The sequence below is a fragment of the Chrysochloris asiatica genome, unplaced genomic scaffold (genome assembly GCF_000296735.1).
Source record: "Chrysochloris asiatica unplaced genomic scaffold, ChrAsi1.0 scaffold00146, whole genome shotgun sequence".
Taxonomy (NCBI): Eukaryota; Metazoa; Chordata; class Mammalia; order Afrosoricida; family Chrysochloridae; genus Chrysochloris; species Chrysochloris asiatica.
In genome coordinates this window covers 3,910,668-3,930,782 of record NW_006408664.1, presented here as the reverse complement: position 1 = coordinate 3,930,782, position 20,115 = coordinate 3,910,668, and the positions used below count along the sequence as shown (strand labels likewise).

Sequence of the window (20,115 nt, the reverse complement as noted above, 5' to 3'; positions counted from 1 at the left end):
GATCCAAGAAAAATGAAGTCTTTGACAACTTCAGTATCTTTTCTCCATTGATACGAATGTTGTTTTTTGGTAGAGTGGTAAGGATTTTTATTTTCTTTACATTGAGATGCAATCCATACCGAAGGCTATGATCTTTGATCTTCAGCAGTAAATATTTAAAGTCCTCTTTAAATACTTGTATTTGTTGTATCATCTGTATATCGCAGCTTGTTAATTAGTCTTCCTCCAATCGTAATGCCATGTTTTTCTTCATATACCCCACTTTCTCAGATTATTTGCTCAGCATACAGGTTGAATAAGTATGATGAAAGAATACAACCCCGTTGCATACCTTTCCTAATTTAAGCCATTCAATGTTCCCATGTTCTGTTCGAACAACTGACTCTTGGTCCATATACAGGTTTCTCATGAGCACAATTAAGTGTTCTAGAATCCTCACACTTCGCAATGTTGTCCGTAGCTTGTCATGATCCATACAATTGAAAGCCTTTGCATAGTCAATAAAGCACAGGTATTCAGTGCTTTCAGCCAAGATCCATCTGACATGAGCATTGATATCCCTTGTTCCACGGTGTCTTCTGAAACCGGCTCAAACCAATGTTTGCTTGCAGCCGTTTCTATATTACCTTTAGCAAAACTTTACTCTCATGGAATATCAAAGATAATGTCCTATGATTTCCGCATTCCTTTGGGTCACCTCTTCTTTGGAATGGCACAAATACGGATTTCTTCCTATCAGTTGACCAGATAATTGTCTTCCAGATTTCTTGGCATAGATGAATGAGTGCCTCCAGTGCCGCCTTACTTTGTTGAAAGATTTTAACAAAAACTCATAGCGACCCTTTATAGGCTTTCTGAGGAGCAGCTGGTGAGTTTGAACCACCAACCTTGAAGTTCAAACAGAACTTGAGGTCGAGTGCTTATCCTCTGATGCCACACTGGGACAGCCTAGAAAACCCTGTGTGACAGTTCTGCTTGTCACACAGGATCCCTGTGGTTTTAAATCAACTCAGTGGCACCTAGTAACAATAACAGGGCAAGGCAGTGATGGGTTTCTTTTGAGTGTTAGTTCATACAAGACTTGTACAGAATGCTGCTTGGTTCTGTGCCGTCTTCATGATCATTATTGGTATGTTTGAATTATTGTTTCGGCCTTCCCATCTAGGGAGCTCATCCTCAGCACTGTGTGTCAGACTTCATTGTGCTGTGATCCATAAGGTTTTCATTAGTTAATTTTCAGAAAATAGTTTGCCAGGCCTTTTTCCTTCCTAGTTAGTCTTAATCTGAGAGCTCCATTGAAACCTTTGCACCATGGATGACGCTGCTGATATTTGAAATACCAGTGGCATAGCGATATAGCAACACATAAGTCACTACAGTCTTAACACACTGAATGTAATTCCCAACAATCTTCTTTCCTTCTAATGACATTTTGTTAAGCTGCTTCTGTGTGTGCCAGTGACTACAGACCCTCATGGAGATTTTTTCCTTCATGATATTCTCTTTTTATTTTTAAGTTTCTATTGTTAATTAAGGAGCTCTGATAGCGTAGTGGTTACAAATCGGGCTGCGAACCACAAGGTCAGCAGTTGGAAACTACCAGCTGTTCCGTGGGAGAAAGGTGAGTCTTTCTGCTCCTGTAAAGATTTACAGCCTCGGAAACCCTGTACAGGGTCACTATGAGTCGAAACCGTAATTATGTGCTAGTTTACACGGGAGAACATTAGCTTACATTCATCCTATCGTATTTTGTTTCATTGCAATGATCACAATCCCCTCCATGCATCATCAAACAACTAAAGGTTACACCCCGCAAGCCTGCTCCTTGGCAATCAGCACACAGCCCTCTCTCCCTCCCTGAGTCTAGAGTCCCCAGCCGCTCCATCTCTGGCATCACTGCTTCTCTGGGTAGGGTCCCACACTCATTTGTTCTCCCTTGATGGTCCCACGGACCTCCACTCCTCAACTACAAAATCAACCACTCCCTACCATTTGTTACAAAACATCTACCTACCTTTACATCTCCAACCCTCACAGTCAGTCCTGATAACAATTATTCACTATTGTACTATAAGAGTCGTATCCCCATCTCCTTTCATCAGCCCCGTCCTGACAGATTGGAAACCACTCAGTGGAGATTCTACCTTCCCCCACACCCTCTGGAACTAGGCTCCCTCTTGAAAACTTGCAAGCCAGTCACTTCTTGCCATTGTAGGCCCCCCATTTTGGGCAGCCAATGTCTAAATTGCCCATCCCTGTCAACCCTGTGTACTGAGGGGGTGGGAGTGATCCTCGCTGTAAAGATTTATTCCCTTTTTTGAGCTCCTACATCCATATGTATAGGACAAGTTCATCGAATTGGAACAGATTGCTCTTTTTTTTCTCTTCTTTCTTCTTCTAATCAAGTTCTGATCATCCAGCCATTGAGCCAGGTCAAGTGGGTACTATCTGCAAGTTCAGGTGTTCTTGTGCATCTGCCCTCACTTCATATCAGCTGGACGTTTCACTCTCTGCTCTAGCCTTCTGTGACCATGTCACTGTGTCTGGGCCTAGGAGTCCCCAGGTCTTGTCATACTGCTGGACAACCAGGTCTTAAGCTCACAGCTTCATTGCTGTTTTTCCCCCACTTCCTCTTATGGGTGACCAGTCAGACCATATGCCTACTTGCATATTCCCCTTGAGGTGTAATCTTGGAAGGGGGTTTCCTCTGAAGGGACCTGGCCTCTTGCGTTGATGGCTCCCAGGCATGATTTTCTCTTTTCTAGGAAAACCTAAAAATCAAAACCCCTACCATTGACTTGGTTCAGATTTACAGTGACCCTGCAGTAGTATTCCAAAGGAGTGGCTGGTGGATTTGAACCACTTACCTTGTGGTTAGTTGTCCAGTGCTTATCTATAGTGCCACACCAAGACCAGGAAGCTATACCTGAATTTCCATATGTGATGAAATGACTCTTAGACCTTGTGCGTTAATAGGACCAATTATATATAAATGTTCTTTCTTATGAAGCGTTTAATCATAGTCTCACTTCATTTAACATAGCAATAGAACTGTTGGAATACTTTTTGTAACTGAAAGTTCTAGTAACTGTAGACTTGTGTGTGTGTGTAACTGCTGTTAACAGTTTCTTTCATCACTTTGTTCTATTAGATAAGCACTATTTTGTTAGTGATTTTGAAATATCTTATGGGTTGGAATAAGGAACCTTTTATGTTTAAAAAGTAAGTACTTTATTATGATAATTACTTAACCTTGCAACTGTTTTTTAATGTCTTAAATATTGATTTGTATATGTTGAAAGTCTTTATAGGAGTCTTGATTGTACTGTAGGATAAGCATTGGACTACTAGCCGCAAGGTTGGTATCCAAACCCACCAGCTTCTCCAGGGAGAAAGATGAGGCTTTCTGTTGCTGTAAAGATTTACAACCTATAGGGAGCACGGTGGCTCTATATGATAAGCACTGGACTGCTAACTACAAGGTCGATGGTTCAAGCCCATCCGCCACTCCATGGGAGAAAGATGAGGTTTTCTGCTCCCATAAAGATGCCATAATAACCCTTTACATGGTGCTATGAGTCAGCACAAATTTGAAGACACTTAACAACATATAGTTGCTTTGGAGCCCTGATAGCTTAGTGGGTTAAGAGTTGGGCTACAAACCACAAGGTCTGCAGTTCAAATCTCCCACCTGTTCCATGGGAGAAAAATGAGGCTTTCTTCTCCTGTAAAGATTCACAATGTCAAAAACCCTGTACAGGGTTTCTGAGGCTGTAAATCTTTAAGGGAGCAGAAAGCCTCATCTTTCTCCCGCGGAACAGCTAGTAGTTTTGAACTGCTGACCTTGAGGTTTGCAGCCTGATTCGTAACCACTACGCTACCAGATATTTTTTCTGCCAAAATTATAGCATTATTCGCAAGCCATACAAAATTATAAACTTGAAAATTATCCTGCTATATTTGGTCATATATTTATTTAACTCACCCATAATGTGATATGGCTAAGGAGCTCTAGTGATTACAAGTTGGGCTGCTAATCTCATAGTCAGCAGTTCGAAACTACCAGCATATCAGCAGGAGAAAGGCTTTTTGCTCCCATGAAGATTTGCAGCCTGGGAAACCCTGTACAGGCTTGCTGTGAGTCAGAACCAATTCCATGGCGGCACCTAACTACCACCAGTGTGATGGCTGGAGTCTGGTATAGTGCTCTGAGTTAATGTGCTAGACTGCTATGTGGTTTGAACCACAAGGTTGGCAATTCAAGCTCACCAGCTGCTCTTTAGAAACCCTACATAGGGTTGCTATGAGTTGAAACCAACTGGACAGTACTTAACAAAAACAGAAAATGTGATGGCTGGAGTACTGGTATGGCATTGTGGGATAATGCACTGGACCGCAAGGTTGGTAGGAGCCACAAGGTCAGTTCAAACTCACCAGCTGTTCCTTGGAAATCCTAGATAGGGTTGCAGTGAGCGAGAATTGTGACTCAACGGCATTTGACAACAACAACATGATAGCTGGAACTGCAGTTCCCTTAGATCAAATGAATTCGTGGCCTTAATGGCCCCTGGGCCAGACTGTCCCCACCCGTACTATACAGGGTTGCTATGAACCATAATAGACTCCACGGCATACAAATACCACCACCATAGGTTCACTGTGAGTTGGTATTGACTCAGTGGCAGTGGATTTGGTTTTGGAATGAAGGTCTTTATATGATAAATTTGCAAAACTTTTTATTAAAAGAATATTAATCTGTTATATATTACTATTTCTTATGGACTGAAAAATTGTGTAAATTCTGACCATACACAATTCATTTATAGTTAAATATTGAGTTTTCTGCATGTTACTGACTCACCAGTCACTCCTCAGAAACCCTATACTGTTAAGTTGGAACCGACTCAGCAACAGTAAACAGCATCTACTAAGAGGAAAGAAAAAAAAAAGGAAACAATCTTTTAAATTCTTAAGTGCATACATGGTTAAGTATTGTCTATTTGTAAAGCAGTTTTTAGGGTTTAAATTTACTGGATGAGAATTTGCATTTTGACTAGGGAAGAGAATTCTCACAATTTGAAACCAGCTTTGATTAATCACATGCATTCTGGATAAGTGACACTAATTTTGTTTTCTGCAAAGAACTATACTCAGTGGCTGTGGGGTGTTTTTTGTTTGATTTGATTTTTTTAAATATTTTATTCAGTATAAGTTACTTTAAAAGTAAAACATTTTTCAGTAACTTTTAGGATGAAATGAAAAATAATTTATCAGTGTATGTTTTCATTTATATTGCATACTTTTTATTCTTCCTTTCTGAACAGACACTTCTTGAATATGCAGAGAAATGGAAAACTTCAGATGATCCCTTACCTTTATTGGAGGTATACACAGTGGCTATCCAAAGTTATGTTAAAGCACGACCTTATCTTACCTCTGAATGTGAAAATGTAGCATTGGTTCTGGAACGCTTGGCATTGTGAGTAGACCTTTGTGTAAATAAAAAACTAGATTTAGCTTTTTAGGAAAAAAAAAAAAATTATATCCCAACTCTAAGATAGTTTAAGTAAATTAGGTCTTGTTGATGTTAGAATTACTGGTTTCCTTTTACTTTCATTTTTAATAATTATCTGTATCCTTACCAACATTTTGTTTTTTAGAAGCTGTGTTGAACTTTTATTGTGCCTACGGGTTGAGTTATCAGATAAACAGTGGGAACAGTTTCAGACACTGGTACAGGTGAGACTATTTGTTTGCCAGTTAAAGTTTAATATAGGCACAACGTGTCCGTTTTCCTTATTCTTTAAAAAATTATTTGGTTAAACTAAAACATCAACGTAATGACAAACATTAATGTGCTGCTCTTAACACTAGTGTCATACGTATAGTGTTGTACGTATAGTATATGTCCAATAAATGTAGGTAGATGGATATCCATTTACGTAGTTTGAGTGAGTATTTCACTATTCTTAAAATCTTATAATTAGAACTTTGGTAGAACAGAAGGGAACACAAGCAAAAATACTCATTTGGATTTTAGAAATAGTTTGTTTAACTGATAAAAGTCTACACTATGCTTTATAAGAGCTTAACATATTTAATCCTTATGAAAAGAACATGTGGATAGGTATATCTTCCCCATTTTACAGGTGAAGTAACTTAGGCTCATACTGTAATATATTTATCTGCCTAAATGTATGCAGCTAATGTCACAGAATAGTTCTATGAACGAAGATTTTTTACTCTAAAACCCGTGCTTTTTCTCCTGTATTTGAAAGCATATATTTTGTCTCTTTCCTTAATTGTGCAATTTTTTAGTTCTGTTAATATATGATACTTGCACAAGTTAGCAGTTACTTAGGAATATTAGTTTTATTCCAAATATTAAATTTGATTATGTTGGATGTATTTTAACTTCAGGTAAATTTTGATTAATTGGTTAGTGTTTTAAAAAGAATATTCCTACTAGGTAACTTCAGAAGGTATATGTTGTTGTTAAGTGCCATTGAGTTAGTCCCAATTCATAATGACCCTGTATAGAGTTTCCAAGGAGTGGCTGGTGGGTTTGAACCACCAACCTTATGGTTAACAGTCCAGTGCTTAACCTACGGTGCCACACCAGGACTCCCAAAAGATATATTGTTGTTGTTGTCATGTGCCGTGGAGTCGGGTCCGACTCATACTGACCCTGCACAGGGTTTCCGAGGCTGCAAATCTTTACTAGAGCAGAAAGCCTCATCTTTCTACCACGGAACAGCTGGTAGTTTCGAACTGCCAACCTTGAGGTTAACAGCCTGATTCATAACCACTACGCTACCAGAGCTCCTTACCAGGTATATCGATCTCCCTATATTCCTACCAGAATTCTTAAAATGTCTTTTGATCTTACTTTTTTCTATAGGAGATTGTTAAAGAGGATTAGTCTCAAATTTTGGAAGCACGTGAAATAAACTTTAGGCAGAGAAATAATCTCTGTTATTTTAACATTGGGCATTAAATCTACATTAAATACAAGTTCCTTGGAAATAGGAATCTTTTTTAATATCACAAGGTTCCACTTAGTATCTTAAACATGATAGATGTTTGGTGGTAGTGTTGGGTGGTGGTGGTTGTGTGCTGTGGATTTGGTTCCAACTTATTGGACCCTGTATAGGGTTTCCGAGGCTGTAAATCTTTACAGGCACAGAAAGCCTCATCTTTCTGCTACGGAATGGCTGATAGTTTCTACTGTTGACCTGAGAGTTAGCAGCCTGACTCATAACCACTATGCCATTAGAGCTCCTTTTATATATATATAATGGATCCTTAATAACTGCTAGTTGAATCAAAGTGTCTTGTCCTTTTTGTCACTTTGCAACTAACTTTTTGATCCTGCAGTTTATACTTAAGTATATCAATAGCTTGTGTCATAGATTTTATCCTTATTGTTTATTTTTAGATAAATATTTCAGAGTGTTTCATTGTTTTATATTTAGAACTGTGTACAATATAATTGATTAAATTGTTTACACACAAATATAGTAGTTTTTATATAGTAGATTTTGTCTGCATGCTTTTGAATTTCCCTTTTTGAGACAACAGGACAAGTTGATAGGTTTTATATGGGTAACTGAAATCGAACCAACTCTTTTAAATCCTTCCAGGGTAGCCTTCAGTTACTCCTCAAAGAAAGTTTCTTGACAAACTTGAACTTTGTTGTAATATCTTTTGAGTAAGAGATTTTTGTGTGAACAGAGCTTCAAGAGTTTCTATGACACTTTGCTCTCTTTCAAGGGTTCCTTCAGTGCTTGCTTATACCTATTTAGGAATATTTGTTTCTTTTTGCTTGTGTTTTAACTCTTTAAACATTTCCTTATCCAACTAGAGGATAAAATCCATAAAGAAGGGAACTAGTTGCTATCTTTCCCAGTGTTTTACCTATAGAAATTCTTAGTGAATGTATTCTGAATTGAATAAAAGTGATTAGTCTTTTGTGGCCTGAAAGATAAGCTAGTTGCCTGAACACTTACAGGATTCTGTGTCAGTTTTAATATGGAATTGCCAAAGTCATAAAAAGGCATGCATTTAGTTTTCTTAAGTCCCATATTTCAGAATATTTGTAATTTGTCACTTTGACTTTGATGTCAATCGGAAATTTGTTAACGATAGCAAATTTTGGAGAAAAAATATTTGGCAGCACCTAGAATATATGGTGCATATGGTCTTTTACGGTTCTGGATATATTTCATAGCCTCTTTGAAAAATAACCTTTCTTGGCTTAGATATATATATATTTTTTAATTTTAATAAATTTATTTAAGGCTATAATTAATTTAGTTGACATCCTTTAGATTCATTTTTTTAAATCAGAAGGAAAGTTATTCAACATTTTGTAACATGACATGAAAATTTTAAGATGAAAGTTGTGTTTTTCAAAAGCTTAGTATTATATTTAAAACTTGATAAGCTTGCTTTATTTAAAAAAATGTAATTATTTGGATGTTTATTTAATATCTGTAGGTAGCTCATGAAAAGCTGATGGAGAATGGCAGCTGTGAATTGAATTTTTTAGCTACTCTAGCTCAAGAGACTGGGGTATGGAAAAACCCGGTACTGTGCACTATTCTTTCCCAGGAACCATTGGATAAGGATAAAGGTAAATTTTTGAGAGAGAGAGAGATTTTTTTAAGGAATTAAAAGTTGTTTTGATAAATTTATCTCAAAATATCCCGAAGAAGGATCATGTAATTCAGTATCATCTGAGGTGCTTGAGGCCCTTCTCCTTTAATTACTTTGTTTTGAGGAAAATGTATTCATACAATTATAGATTCTTAAAGTAACAATGAAACTAAAACTTATTCCTAATATCTTTTCCACAGAGGAATCCCCTCTGCAGTATCCCTGGCAGGTAGTAATCTAGCCTTCATTTGGTAAGCTAATTTATATGACAGAAGAACAAATAGAGCTGTGAAATGATTTTCCTTAAGAGAAAGTAAGAAATCACTGCTAGGATGTGAAACTTTCTGTCCCCGAGATTAGTACTGTTCAAACAGATTGTTTCCTAACTCTTACTTTGTTCTGCTATGTTGCTATCTTATAAATTCAGGCAATAAAAGATTCTGTCAATAATAACATATAATACTTAATGTTCAGAGTTCAAAAATAATATATACCATAAATAACATCATAGTTCTCTTTTAGGTATTTTTCTGTAGACTGTTTAGGAAAGTGCCTATATTTCAACTTAACTTTTCCAAAGATATTTAACAGCTGGAGAAAACAAAAAGTGTTTTTCCAAGTTTTTATTGGGAAAAAATTTTTTTAATTGCAGTATGTCTAATGGAAAAAGCGTATATTTACCACTGTAACCTTCTTCCATCTTGTATTGATGCTTTTCTTGGTGTCTGATGGCATGCTCTGAGACTTTGCTATGTAATAGCAAAAAGGTCATTTGAAAAAATAAGGCCATGAGAAGGCCAGGGCTTGTAAACTTTTCTAGAATTCTGGTATTTAATAAAAGGCCTCCTAGCTAATCTCTCAATTTCTCTTTAAACTGATTCCTCCTGGTTTTTACCGTTTTCTCTTTCATTGTACACTGCATCCTTTCATTGTAGTTCTAGAAGTGTTTCTCTTACTTAATTTTCGTAGGAAGTGTGTGAATATCCATAGGTTAGCTACAATGTTCTTAATTAAGATTTTGGAGAAATGAAAAATAGACTATCATTTTTTAAGATTTTAATCACTTAAAAAAATTCTAAGTTGAAAATTTTGTACATCAAGTTTTATTCCTAATATATTGACACCACTATGCTTTACTTTTAGTGTCAAAAGTATATAACTCTAATCTTTTCTGGTTTTAGAAATATAATGTATAAGAAAAAGTATTAAGCTATATAGTTCTTGTTTGAAAAAGTGCTTTTATATGCATGGTTTCATTTAACCTCCTGTGAACAAGGTAGAATCTGTATTATCCCTGTTATACAAATGAGAAAACAGAGGTTCAGAAAGTTTACTTGCCTTTTCCTAGTTCATCATTGCCAGTGGTGAAAGGCAGCTGAGACAGGAATTGAAATCATTCTTAAATCTCTTTTTTTTCCATTGTCCGTTTCTAGATCATTTTTACTAAGATCTTCAGTATGCTAAAGCAAGGAAACAAAGTCTTTACCTTAGCAGAGATTGAAACTTTATTTTAAAAGATAATTTGTTTAAATGTGCCTAACATTGCATCTATTCGCATTTGTCTCTGCCCATCTCTTTACTGCGTTATTTTTTGTTTTGTACTGCAGTAGCCATGAGAATAATTAGGACAGTGAAAGCCAAGCAATAAAGCAGTAAAAAGATGGGCAGAGACATCTGCTAACAAATGCATTGTTAAGCACATTCAAACAGTATCACTGATAAATAAAATTGGTCTTTATTTGAACACTTCTGGAAAAAGGTAATTCTAGTTCAATCCATTCTTAACCTGCTTTAAAAAAATCTTCATTGTGAAAATTGCATTCTTATAGGCTCCATATTTTGAATATATATACCCCTACGGTGTGGCGCTGTGGGTTAATGCGCCAGCCTGCAAAGCCATTTGAACTGCAAGGTTGGCGGTTCAAGCTCACCAGCTGCTCCTCAGAAACCCTATACAGGATCGCTATGGGTCAGGATTGACTCGAGAGCATTTAACAACAATAACAACACCCATACTACACAAAGTATAAGTTCCTCTGTTACTCAGTAGATTAAGATTTTTAAAGATAGCCATCATATCTTTACTCATCTACTCTTTTGAAGACTAAAAGCCTTCCTGATGTGGCATGATTTTAAGTCCACAATCATGATTTCCGCTCTCTGAATACATTTTATGTTTTTGTTATTCCCTTTAATTCTCAGAACAGAATTCTCAGAACAGAATGTGTACCCCAAATATGATCTGGCCAGCTTTGAAGTTAGTGAATGAAACTCTTAATTCCTTCATTCTAACAATGTATACTTAAGTGACCCTATGATGTGACATTTGAGTAGCCATATCATTCTCACAACTCAATGAGGTTACTAAAATCACAAAGTTCTTTTCTATTTTTTTAAGATCTGCTACTCTGGTAGCATCGTGGTTATGAATCAGGCTGTGAACCACAAGGTCAACAGTTCAAAACTGCCAGCTGTTCTGTAGGAGAAAGATGAGGCTTTCTGCTCCCATAAAGATTTACAACATTGGAAACCCTGTACAGGGTCTCTATGAGTTGGAACCGAAGCACATAACCACCCGAGTCCTGGTGTGGTGCTGTGAGTTAATGCGCCAGACTGCAAAGCCATTTGAACTGTAAGGTCGGTGGTTCAGGCTCACCAACTGCTCCTCGGAAACCCTCTACAGGGTCGATGTGGGTCGGAACCAACTCAACAGCACTTCACAACAACAACTCTAACATTGGAGTCTTACTAAGGTGCTGTGGGTTAATGCACTGGACTGCAAAGTTGGTTTGGACTTCAAAGTTGGTGGTTCAAGTTTACCGGCTGCTCCTCAGAAACCCTATAGAGTCTCTGTGGGTCGGGACCAACTCGATGGCACTTAACAACTCTTAAACTTATGCCTTTCCTCCATGTACATTTTTATACTTTGTCTTTTGGCATAGACACTCATTACTTTTTTTCCCCCTTTTAATTTCCTTGTGGAGTCCTGGTGTGCCACTGTGGGTTAATGCACCAGACTACAAAGTTGTTTGAACTGCTCACCCCCTGCTCCTCGGAAACTCTGTACACGGTTGCTTTGGGTTGGAATCGACTCAGTGACACTTAACAACAACAATTTTCTTGCGTTGGAGTCATTATTTCCTCTGCTTATCAAGAAACTTTCGAATTTGAGGGTTTTTTTCCCTTTTCAGTTTCCTTCATCAGATCTTGCATACACATTGTTAATAATAACAGATCTTAGAATAACATTAAAAGGGCATGTCCAAAAGTTGATCCTCTGAGAGTACTTAAGAGAAATCTACCTGCTTGCCTTGAGTCCTTTGGTCTTTGTATATGGCCTATGGTTCTCCTCTTAGTCTTTAAGGAATTTTTCACAGAGCTTAACAAGTGTTGAGATAGTGTTCTTTTGATAAGAATGTTCAATATTTAGGTGGTGGTTGTTGCTTATTGCTATCTAGTTGGTTCTGACTCATAACGGTCTGTGTAAGGTTTATAAGAAGTGGCTGGTGGGTTTGAACTACCAACATTGTAATAAGCAGTTCTGTGCTTTTCCTACAGCACCACACCAGGGCTGCAATATTGAGGTGGTGGTTCTTAAGTGCTGTCAGTCAGTTCTGACTCACAGCAACCAGTATATGATAGGGTTTCCAAGGAACAACTGGTGGATTTGAATTGCCGACCTTGTAGTTTTAATTCCATTGCTGATCCTATTTTATTATTTTTTAAATAAGATTTTAAAAAGATTTTTAGAATAGTTCTAGATTTATAGAAAAATTATGATGCTAGCATAGCTACCATATACATCACATCAAGACTCCCCTATTATGAACATCTTACTTTAGTATAGTATAGAGTACATTTGTCACTATTAATAAACCATTGTTGTTAAGTGACGATTAGTCAGTTCCGAACCACAGTGACTCTGTATAGGGTTTTCAAGGAGAGACTGAGGGGTTTGAACCACTAACATTGCAGTTAGTAGTCCAGTGTTTATCCTACAGTGCTAGACCAGGACTCCAATATTGTTACTTTATTTTCATAATTTATACTTAATGTGACCTACGGATAGATGCTCCTCTTAACTTAGGTTACCAAAATTACAATTCTTTTGTGGTTTTTCTTAATATGTGCTACTGGCACTACAGGATCAGTACTGGACTGTGAATCACAAGGTCAGCAGTTCAAACTCCCCAGCTGCTCCTTGGAAATCCTGTACAGGGTTGCTGAAAGTTGGAATAGACTCAATGGCACTTAACGACAACAACAGCAGCAGCAGTGCTTCAGTCATACACCTTTATTCTTAGTAACTAAAGTCTATAATTCCTGTTACCCGTTGCCCTTTTTTTGTTCCAAGTTCCCATCCAGGAAACATTACATTTAGTCATCGTGTCTCCATAGGCTCCTCTTGGCTATGACAGATTTTCAGACTTGCCTTGTTTTGATAACTTTGACAGCTGCGACAAGTACTGGTATTTTGTAGAAAAGTCCCTCAATTAGAGTTTGTCTAATATGTTTGGTAAGATGAGGGTCAGAGAAAAAGAGGAAGATCCCCAATGAGATGGATTGGCCAGGTGGCAGCATCGATGGACTCAGTGTGGCAGCAGTAGTGAGGTTAGCCCAGGCTCGGACATTGTTTCGTTCTGCTGTGCATAAGGTGGACATGAGTCGGTGCCGACTCAATGGCACCTATCAACAACAAATAATTTTCTCATGCTTAAGTACCAGTTATGGGTTTGTGGGAGACAGACCACATGGTAAAATGCCATTCTTGTCACATCATACCAAGGGTACATATTGTCAACATATCTTATCACTGGTGACCTTACCCTGCATCTGAGGTAGTGTTTTTCAGGATTATCTGCTGTTAGTTTCTCTTCCCACCCTGTTTCCATAGTTAACTCATTGGGTGTTATTGTTGTTAAGTGCCGTCTACTTGAGTCTTGGTGTGGCGCTGTAGGCTAATGCATCAGACTACAAAGTCGGTTGAACCACAAGGTCGATGGTTCAAGCTTACCAGCTGCTTCTTGGAAACCTATGGGTTACTATGGGTTGGAATCGACTCAACGGTACTTCACAACAGTTGCAATTCATAGCAACCCTGTCTAGGGTTTCCAAGGAGCAGATGGTGAGTTTGAACCACCAACCTTGTGGTTCAAACCGACCTTGCAGTCCAGTGCTTTATCTCACAGTGCCACACCAGGATTCCTAACTCTTTGGATAGGAGTCACTAATCAAAAGCCACATTTAAGGAATGAAGAGTTATACGTTATTTCCTTGAGGAGTAGAATATTTGGAATTATTCTCTATTAGAAATTGATCTCATACCCTCATTTATTCAGTCATTAATATTAGTATGGACTCATGGAGCTCTGGTAGCGTAGTGGTTACGAATCGGGTTGCGAACCTTAAGGTCAGCGGTTCGAAACTACCAGCCGCTCCACGGGAGAAAGATGAGACTTTCTACTCCCATAAGGATTTACACCCTCGGAAACCCTGTACAGGGTCACTATGGGTCGGAACCGACTCGAAGGCACTTAACAACAACAACATTAATATTTACTTTTACTTTGGATGTGTTGTTGTTAGGTGCTGTCAAGTCAATTTCGACTCCTAGTAACCTTGTGCACAGGAATGAAACACTGCCCAAGTCTTGCACCATCCTCCCAGTTGTTGTTAAGCTTGAGCCCGTTGGTGCTACCACTGTGCCAGTTCATTTCACTCGGGGGTCTTCCTCTTTTTCACTGACCTTCCACTTTACCTAGCATGATGTCCTTCTTCAGAGAATGGTCCCTCCTGATAGTATGTCCAAAGTATGATAGGCAAAGTCTTGCCATCCTTACTACCAAGGAGCATTTTGGTTGTATTTCTTCAAACACAGATTTGTTTGTTCTTCTGACAATCCATGGTACTTTTAATATTCTTCTCCAACACTGTAACTCAAATGCATCAGTTCTTGTAAGGCCTTCTTTATTCACTGTCCAATTTTCACATGCATATGAGGTTATTGAAAATACCATGGCATGGGTTAGGTACACCTTAGTCCTCAAACTGATGTCTTTGCTCTTAAATACTTTAAAGAGGTCTTTTGCAGCAGAATTGCCTAATGAATCCAATACTATTGTTGCTCAAATTATTTTCGTGTAGGCAGCTGGTAACTCTTTAAGTTTCTGTATCCTTTTGACATACCCCATTGTGGCATTTTTATTACTGTTTTAATACAGCCTTCTTTCTGGCATTACACGATACTCTAGCCTTAACGGGCTTATATTCTGTCCCTATCGGAATCCTGGTGTGGCACTGTGGGTTAATGTGCCAGACTTCAAAGCCGTTTGAACTGCAAGGTCAGCAGTTCAAGCTCACCAGCCACTCCTCAGAAACGCTATACAGGGTCATTATGGGTCAGAATCAACTCGACGGCGCTTAACAACAACAACAATCTGGGAATCAGCCATTTCTCCCAGGAGCCTTGTTATTTGGTGTTCTTTTTTGTTGTTGTTTTGGTTTTGTTGTTTTTAACAGCAGTGTTAGAATCAAGATTTGGTAGTTAAGTGTGCTCATCACTTCTGGGGTATTGCTGCTTCTAGGTTTTTTTAATAGACAGAGCAAGAATATGTATGTGTGTATACTAACCTGTGTATAAAACAAAACCAAAAATCAAACCCACTGCTGTCAGTGAATTTCAATTCATAGTGACCCTGTAAGACTGAGTAGAACTTCCCCAAAGGGTTTCAAAGGCATAAATCTTAATGGAAGCAGATTGCCACAGCTTTCTCTTAACAGAGCAGCTGGTGGGTTCAAACTGCTAACCCTTCTGTGTTTAATCACTTAGATCCCAATGTGTATATACATTTATAAATAGTTAGGTAGCCAGCTGTGTAAATATGATTTGATACTGATGTCTCCAACTCTAGTTCATTATCACATGGGTCATGCTAGCATCTTCCTCTTGTTTATCTGTAACCTGCCATGTAATTGGAAGTATATAGTGTGTATCCTTTTCAGAGTGGCTTCTTCCACCATTACCATCCATTTACTTAATTCATCAATCCCAGTACACATGTGTTGTGGTTTCAGAATTGTTAACTTGCATCCCTTATTGGGGAGCGTGGTTGTTCCATATGATAAGCACTGGACTGCAAACCACAAGGTCCACAGTTTGAGTCCACCAGCCACACTGTAGGTGAAAGATGAGCTGAGGCTTTCTGCTTCCATGAAGGTCTAAAACCTTGGAAACCTTATACAGACAGGGTCACTATGAGTTGGAAATGACTTGACACTTAACAAAAACAACCCATAATCAGTTAGAATAAATACTTTTATATAGTGCGCTTTCCCTTTATTTTTACAAACTCCAGTCCTTTCTATTATTATTTAGGTCAGCACCTTACTCCTCCATCCCTTTAATATTGTTTCAGTTAGGTTCTTTCCCCTTTCTGAGGCATTCTTCCACCTTTCAGTAGCATACGTAGCATATTTGTAGTGCAGTTAGATAATTTTGTTGTAGTCTACATTCTACCGTGGGCCTTTGAACTTACATACCAAAATTCTCTCCTTGTCATATACAATTTTATAGATTTTAACAGATGCACAGTGTCTTGAATCCACCATTACACAGTATCATACAAAATAGTTTTACTGCCTATGTAAATCCTTATTCAACCTTTCTCTGAGCCCCTGAAATGTACTGATCTATTTTGGGTCTCTTATTAAAATTTTTCCTTTTCCAGAATAAAATAACATTGAAATCATATTGGTTTCAGTTACATAACAGTATATGATATTTAACATTTGTCCTTGACTTTGTGTGGCTTAATAGCATCACCCTTTTTATTTCATTGTATGACTGTATCACAGTTTGTTTATCCATTCACCTATTGAAGGGCATCCGTTTGCTGTCAATTTTTGGCAATATAAAAAATTGCTATAAACATTTGTATGCAGATTTTGTATTGAGTAAATCTCTAGGAGTGTTTTTCAAAGTGATGGCACTAATTTGCATGCTCATCAGTGAATAAAAGTTCTTCTTACTTCACACTCTACATCAACAGTTGGTATTATCTTGGGAATTTTAGCATTCTGATATATGTATAAGGAGCCTTAGTGGTCCAGTGGGTTAAGCGTTCAAACCCACAAGCAGCTCGAGAAGAAAGATGATCTGTCTGTTCCCGTCTCAGAAACCATAAGGAGCATCTCTCCTCTGACCTGTGTGGTCACTCTGAGTTGGAATTGACCTGATGGCTGTGGATAATAGATACGTTGTTGTTGTTAAGTTCCAGTAAGTTGGTTCCAATTTATAGTGACCCTGTGTAGGGTTTCCAAGAAGTGGCTGGTGGATTTGAACCACCAGCTTTGAGGTTCAAACTGATCTTGTGGTCCAGTGCTTATCCTATAGTGCTCCACCTGGACTCTAGTAGGCATGCATTGATATCTTATTGTTGTTTTAATTTACATTTTTATAATAACAGAAGATATTGGGTATTTTTCATCTACGTATTTGCCATCTGTACATCTTTGGTAAGGTATATATGTTCAGATCTTTTTGTCCATTTTGAAAATTACATTATTTTTGTCCTGGTGACACTGTAGGATAAGCATTAGACCTGCTAATCGCAAGGTTTGTGGTTAAAACATACCAGCTGCTCCTCAGAAAACCTGTACAGGGTGACTATGAATTGGAACTGACTCATTGGCACTTAACGGTAGTAATTATTTGTTGAGTTTTAGGTGTCCTTTGGATATTAACAGGTGTATGTTTTGCTTGTGGTTTCATTATCTTAACAGTATCTTTAACTGACCAGAAGCTTCCATGTTTTATCTATTCCAGTTTACCAATTTATTCTATCATGGATTATGCTTTTGAAAGTTTTATACCAAAAAACTCACCACCAAACCCAAAATCACAGATTTTTCTGTGTTTTCTTCTAGAAGTTTTATAGCTTTCTTTGCATTTTACATTTAGGTGTATGATCCATTTTGAGTTAATTTTTTAGAGAGGAGTAACGTAATTTACTTAAATTAATCTGCTTTGACTTTTGTTGTTGTTAAGTGTTGTCAAGTTACTTCTGATTCACAGTGACCCAGTATAGGGTTTCCAAGGAGTAACTAGTGATCTTGAACCACTGACCTGTGGTTCATACTGACCTTGCAGTACTGTCCTTATCCTACAGTGCTACACCAGAAGTCCATGACTGTTTAGACATACTTTATTCTCTCATCCTCCTTCTTCTGACTCACAAATTCCTTACTAAACATATCTGCCAGTTTATTTGCAAGTAGTGAGAGTATATATATGATTTATATATATACTTATGTTTATAGGGCATGAAAAATTTTTTTTGCTAAAAATCTGCCAAGGTTTTAGCCTGTTTTGTTATGCTTTATTGAGTTGGTTCTGACTCATGGAACCCTGCATATGGTTTCCAAGTTTGTAAATCTTTGCAGGAGCAGAAAGCCTCATCTTCTTTTCCTGGAGCAGCTGGTGTGTTCAAACCACATCTTCTTTTCCTGGAGCAGCTGGTGTGTTCAAACCACTGACCTTGTGGTTAGCAGCCCAGTGCTTAACCTACAGAGTCATAATGCCTCCCAACCTAACCATCTCCAAATAGAGTTTAAACTTGATTTTCATCCTGTTATAGAAAACTTAAGGCAAGGTTTACGTTTATAATTATAAAAATTAACATTCTTAGAACTTCACAAATGTAAAAGCTAAAAATTAAATTCTTTCTTAGATGATCAAACAAGCATCAGGAAATCCAAGGATATGAACAGAATAGAAATGTATTATGTATAATGAAATCCACAGCCATCAAGTCGATTCCAGCTCATAGCCATCTAAAACGATAGGACAGTGTAGAACCTGCTCCTTAGGGTTTCCAACACGTACATCTTTATGGGAGCAGACACACCCTCATCTTTCTCCTGCTTCTTATGTAAGAGCAGGTCTTAATTAAGTAGATATTGATATTTACCAATAGATGTTTAAAAAATAACATAGATCTACTAAAGTTTTATGGAATTTATCTGTCAACCAAATCTCCCTTCTGATTTGCTTTTTGATAGTATAGTATGTAGTTCATTCAGTTTCTGCCAAAACACTTATAAGGAAAAAAAGTACTTCATCGATGCTGAACAAATTAATACTTGAATTCCATCTTATATCAAAATATCTTTTGTAGTTGCCCATATAAGTATGTAATGTCTTAGCATTACATATTTCTAGGGGTACAAATCCCTGCTAGTTGAGAAAACTGCTGTAAGAAAAAGAATGTAGTGTAATTTCAGTATATTAGAACTTAATACAGAATTATTTTTATCAGCTCATTCTAAGTGGTGGTATTCTAAGGTGCAAAAATACTTACTGCATCTCTTAAAAGTTAGTAAAATGATCTTCTTTTGCTTTGTAAGATCAAGCATTTTTTAAATTATAAGCTTACAAGCTGAATAGTAAAATCACAAAATAACACATTTATTCTTGCACTTTTTAAAATATATTCCTTATAAGTATATGTATTGCAAATGAATTACTACTGAATGTTAATAATCTATTATGTCTTATTTTTTAAAGTGAATGAATTTTTAGCTTTTGAGGGCCCCATCTTGTTGGATATGAGAATTAAACATCTAATCAAAACAAATCAGTTAAGTCAAGCAACTGCTCTAGCAAAGCTGTGTTCTGACCATCCAGAGATTGGTACGAAAGGTAGTTTTAAGCAAACGTACCTTGTCTGTCTTTGTACATCATCACCAAATGAAAAGTTAATCGAAGAGGTGAGTATTTTTTTCTTTTGTTAGTATTTTTTAAAGTGAATAATTTTTAAATCAGATTAATATGTCTATGACTTCCCTTTTTAGATAGTGAGGAACTATTGTTGTCAGTCTTTATGTTTTGTTGTGATATTAGGTAATGGCCAATTGATTAGTCTAAGAAGCTTTCAGAAGTATGTGTAGATGGATTTCACCCAGCTTTTATGGTAAATAATGTGGATCTTGTAAATGCTTTGTCTAAATTATGGAAACAACAGTGTTAGTTTAACAGGTTAGTAAGATATTTATATTTGTCAGCATATGGGCCTTAAGCACCTGAATTCAAGATACTAACAGAACTTTTTAACTATCTGAATTAAGCAAGTAACTTTATAAAAATTTTATTTATTTTTTTTTTTTAAAGGAAGACTTTCTCTGTTATATATAGTCATGGATTGAATTGTACCCCCAACATTATGTGTCAGCTTGTCTATGCCATGATTCCCAGTATTGTGTAGTTGACTTTCATTTGAGATCTAATGTAATAATCCTATGGTTTCTGATGCAATATAAATTCTAGGCTCTGTATGTCAGTGCGACAGAATCAGTGGCAGGTATATCTTAAGGCACCACCCTTACTCAAGTCACATGCTTGCTTGAGTTGTACCTCTTATCTTACAAGAGATAAACGGAGAGAGTACTGAGACTTCACTA

The 20,115-nt window shown here is 37.3% G+C and overlaps 1 protein-coding gene across 1 annotated transcript in view; it reads left to right on the top strand.

Moving 5' to 3' along the window:
- Nucleotides 1-20,115, top strand: part of ZNF292 (zinc finger protein 292) — a 105,782-nt gene that overhangs the window by 57,169 nt on the left and 28,498 nt on the right. Inside the window, exons 2-5 of the mRNA XM_006870634.1 lie at nucleotides 5,325-5,479; nucleotides 5,661-5,739; nucleotides 8,500-8,635; nucleotides 19,223-19,425. Of these exons, the coding sequence (XP_006870696.1) occupies nucleotides 5,325-5,479; nucleotides 5,661-5,739; nucleotides 8,500-8,635; nucleotides 19,223-19,425 (573 nt within the window). The remainder of the gene's footprint in view (nucleotides 1-5,324; nucleotides 5,480-5,660; nucleotides 5,740-8,499; nucleotides 8,636-19,222; nucleotides 19,426-20,115) is intronic.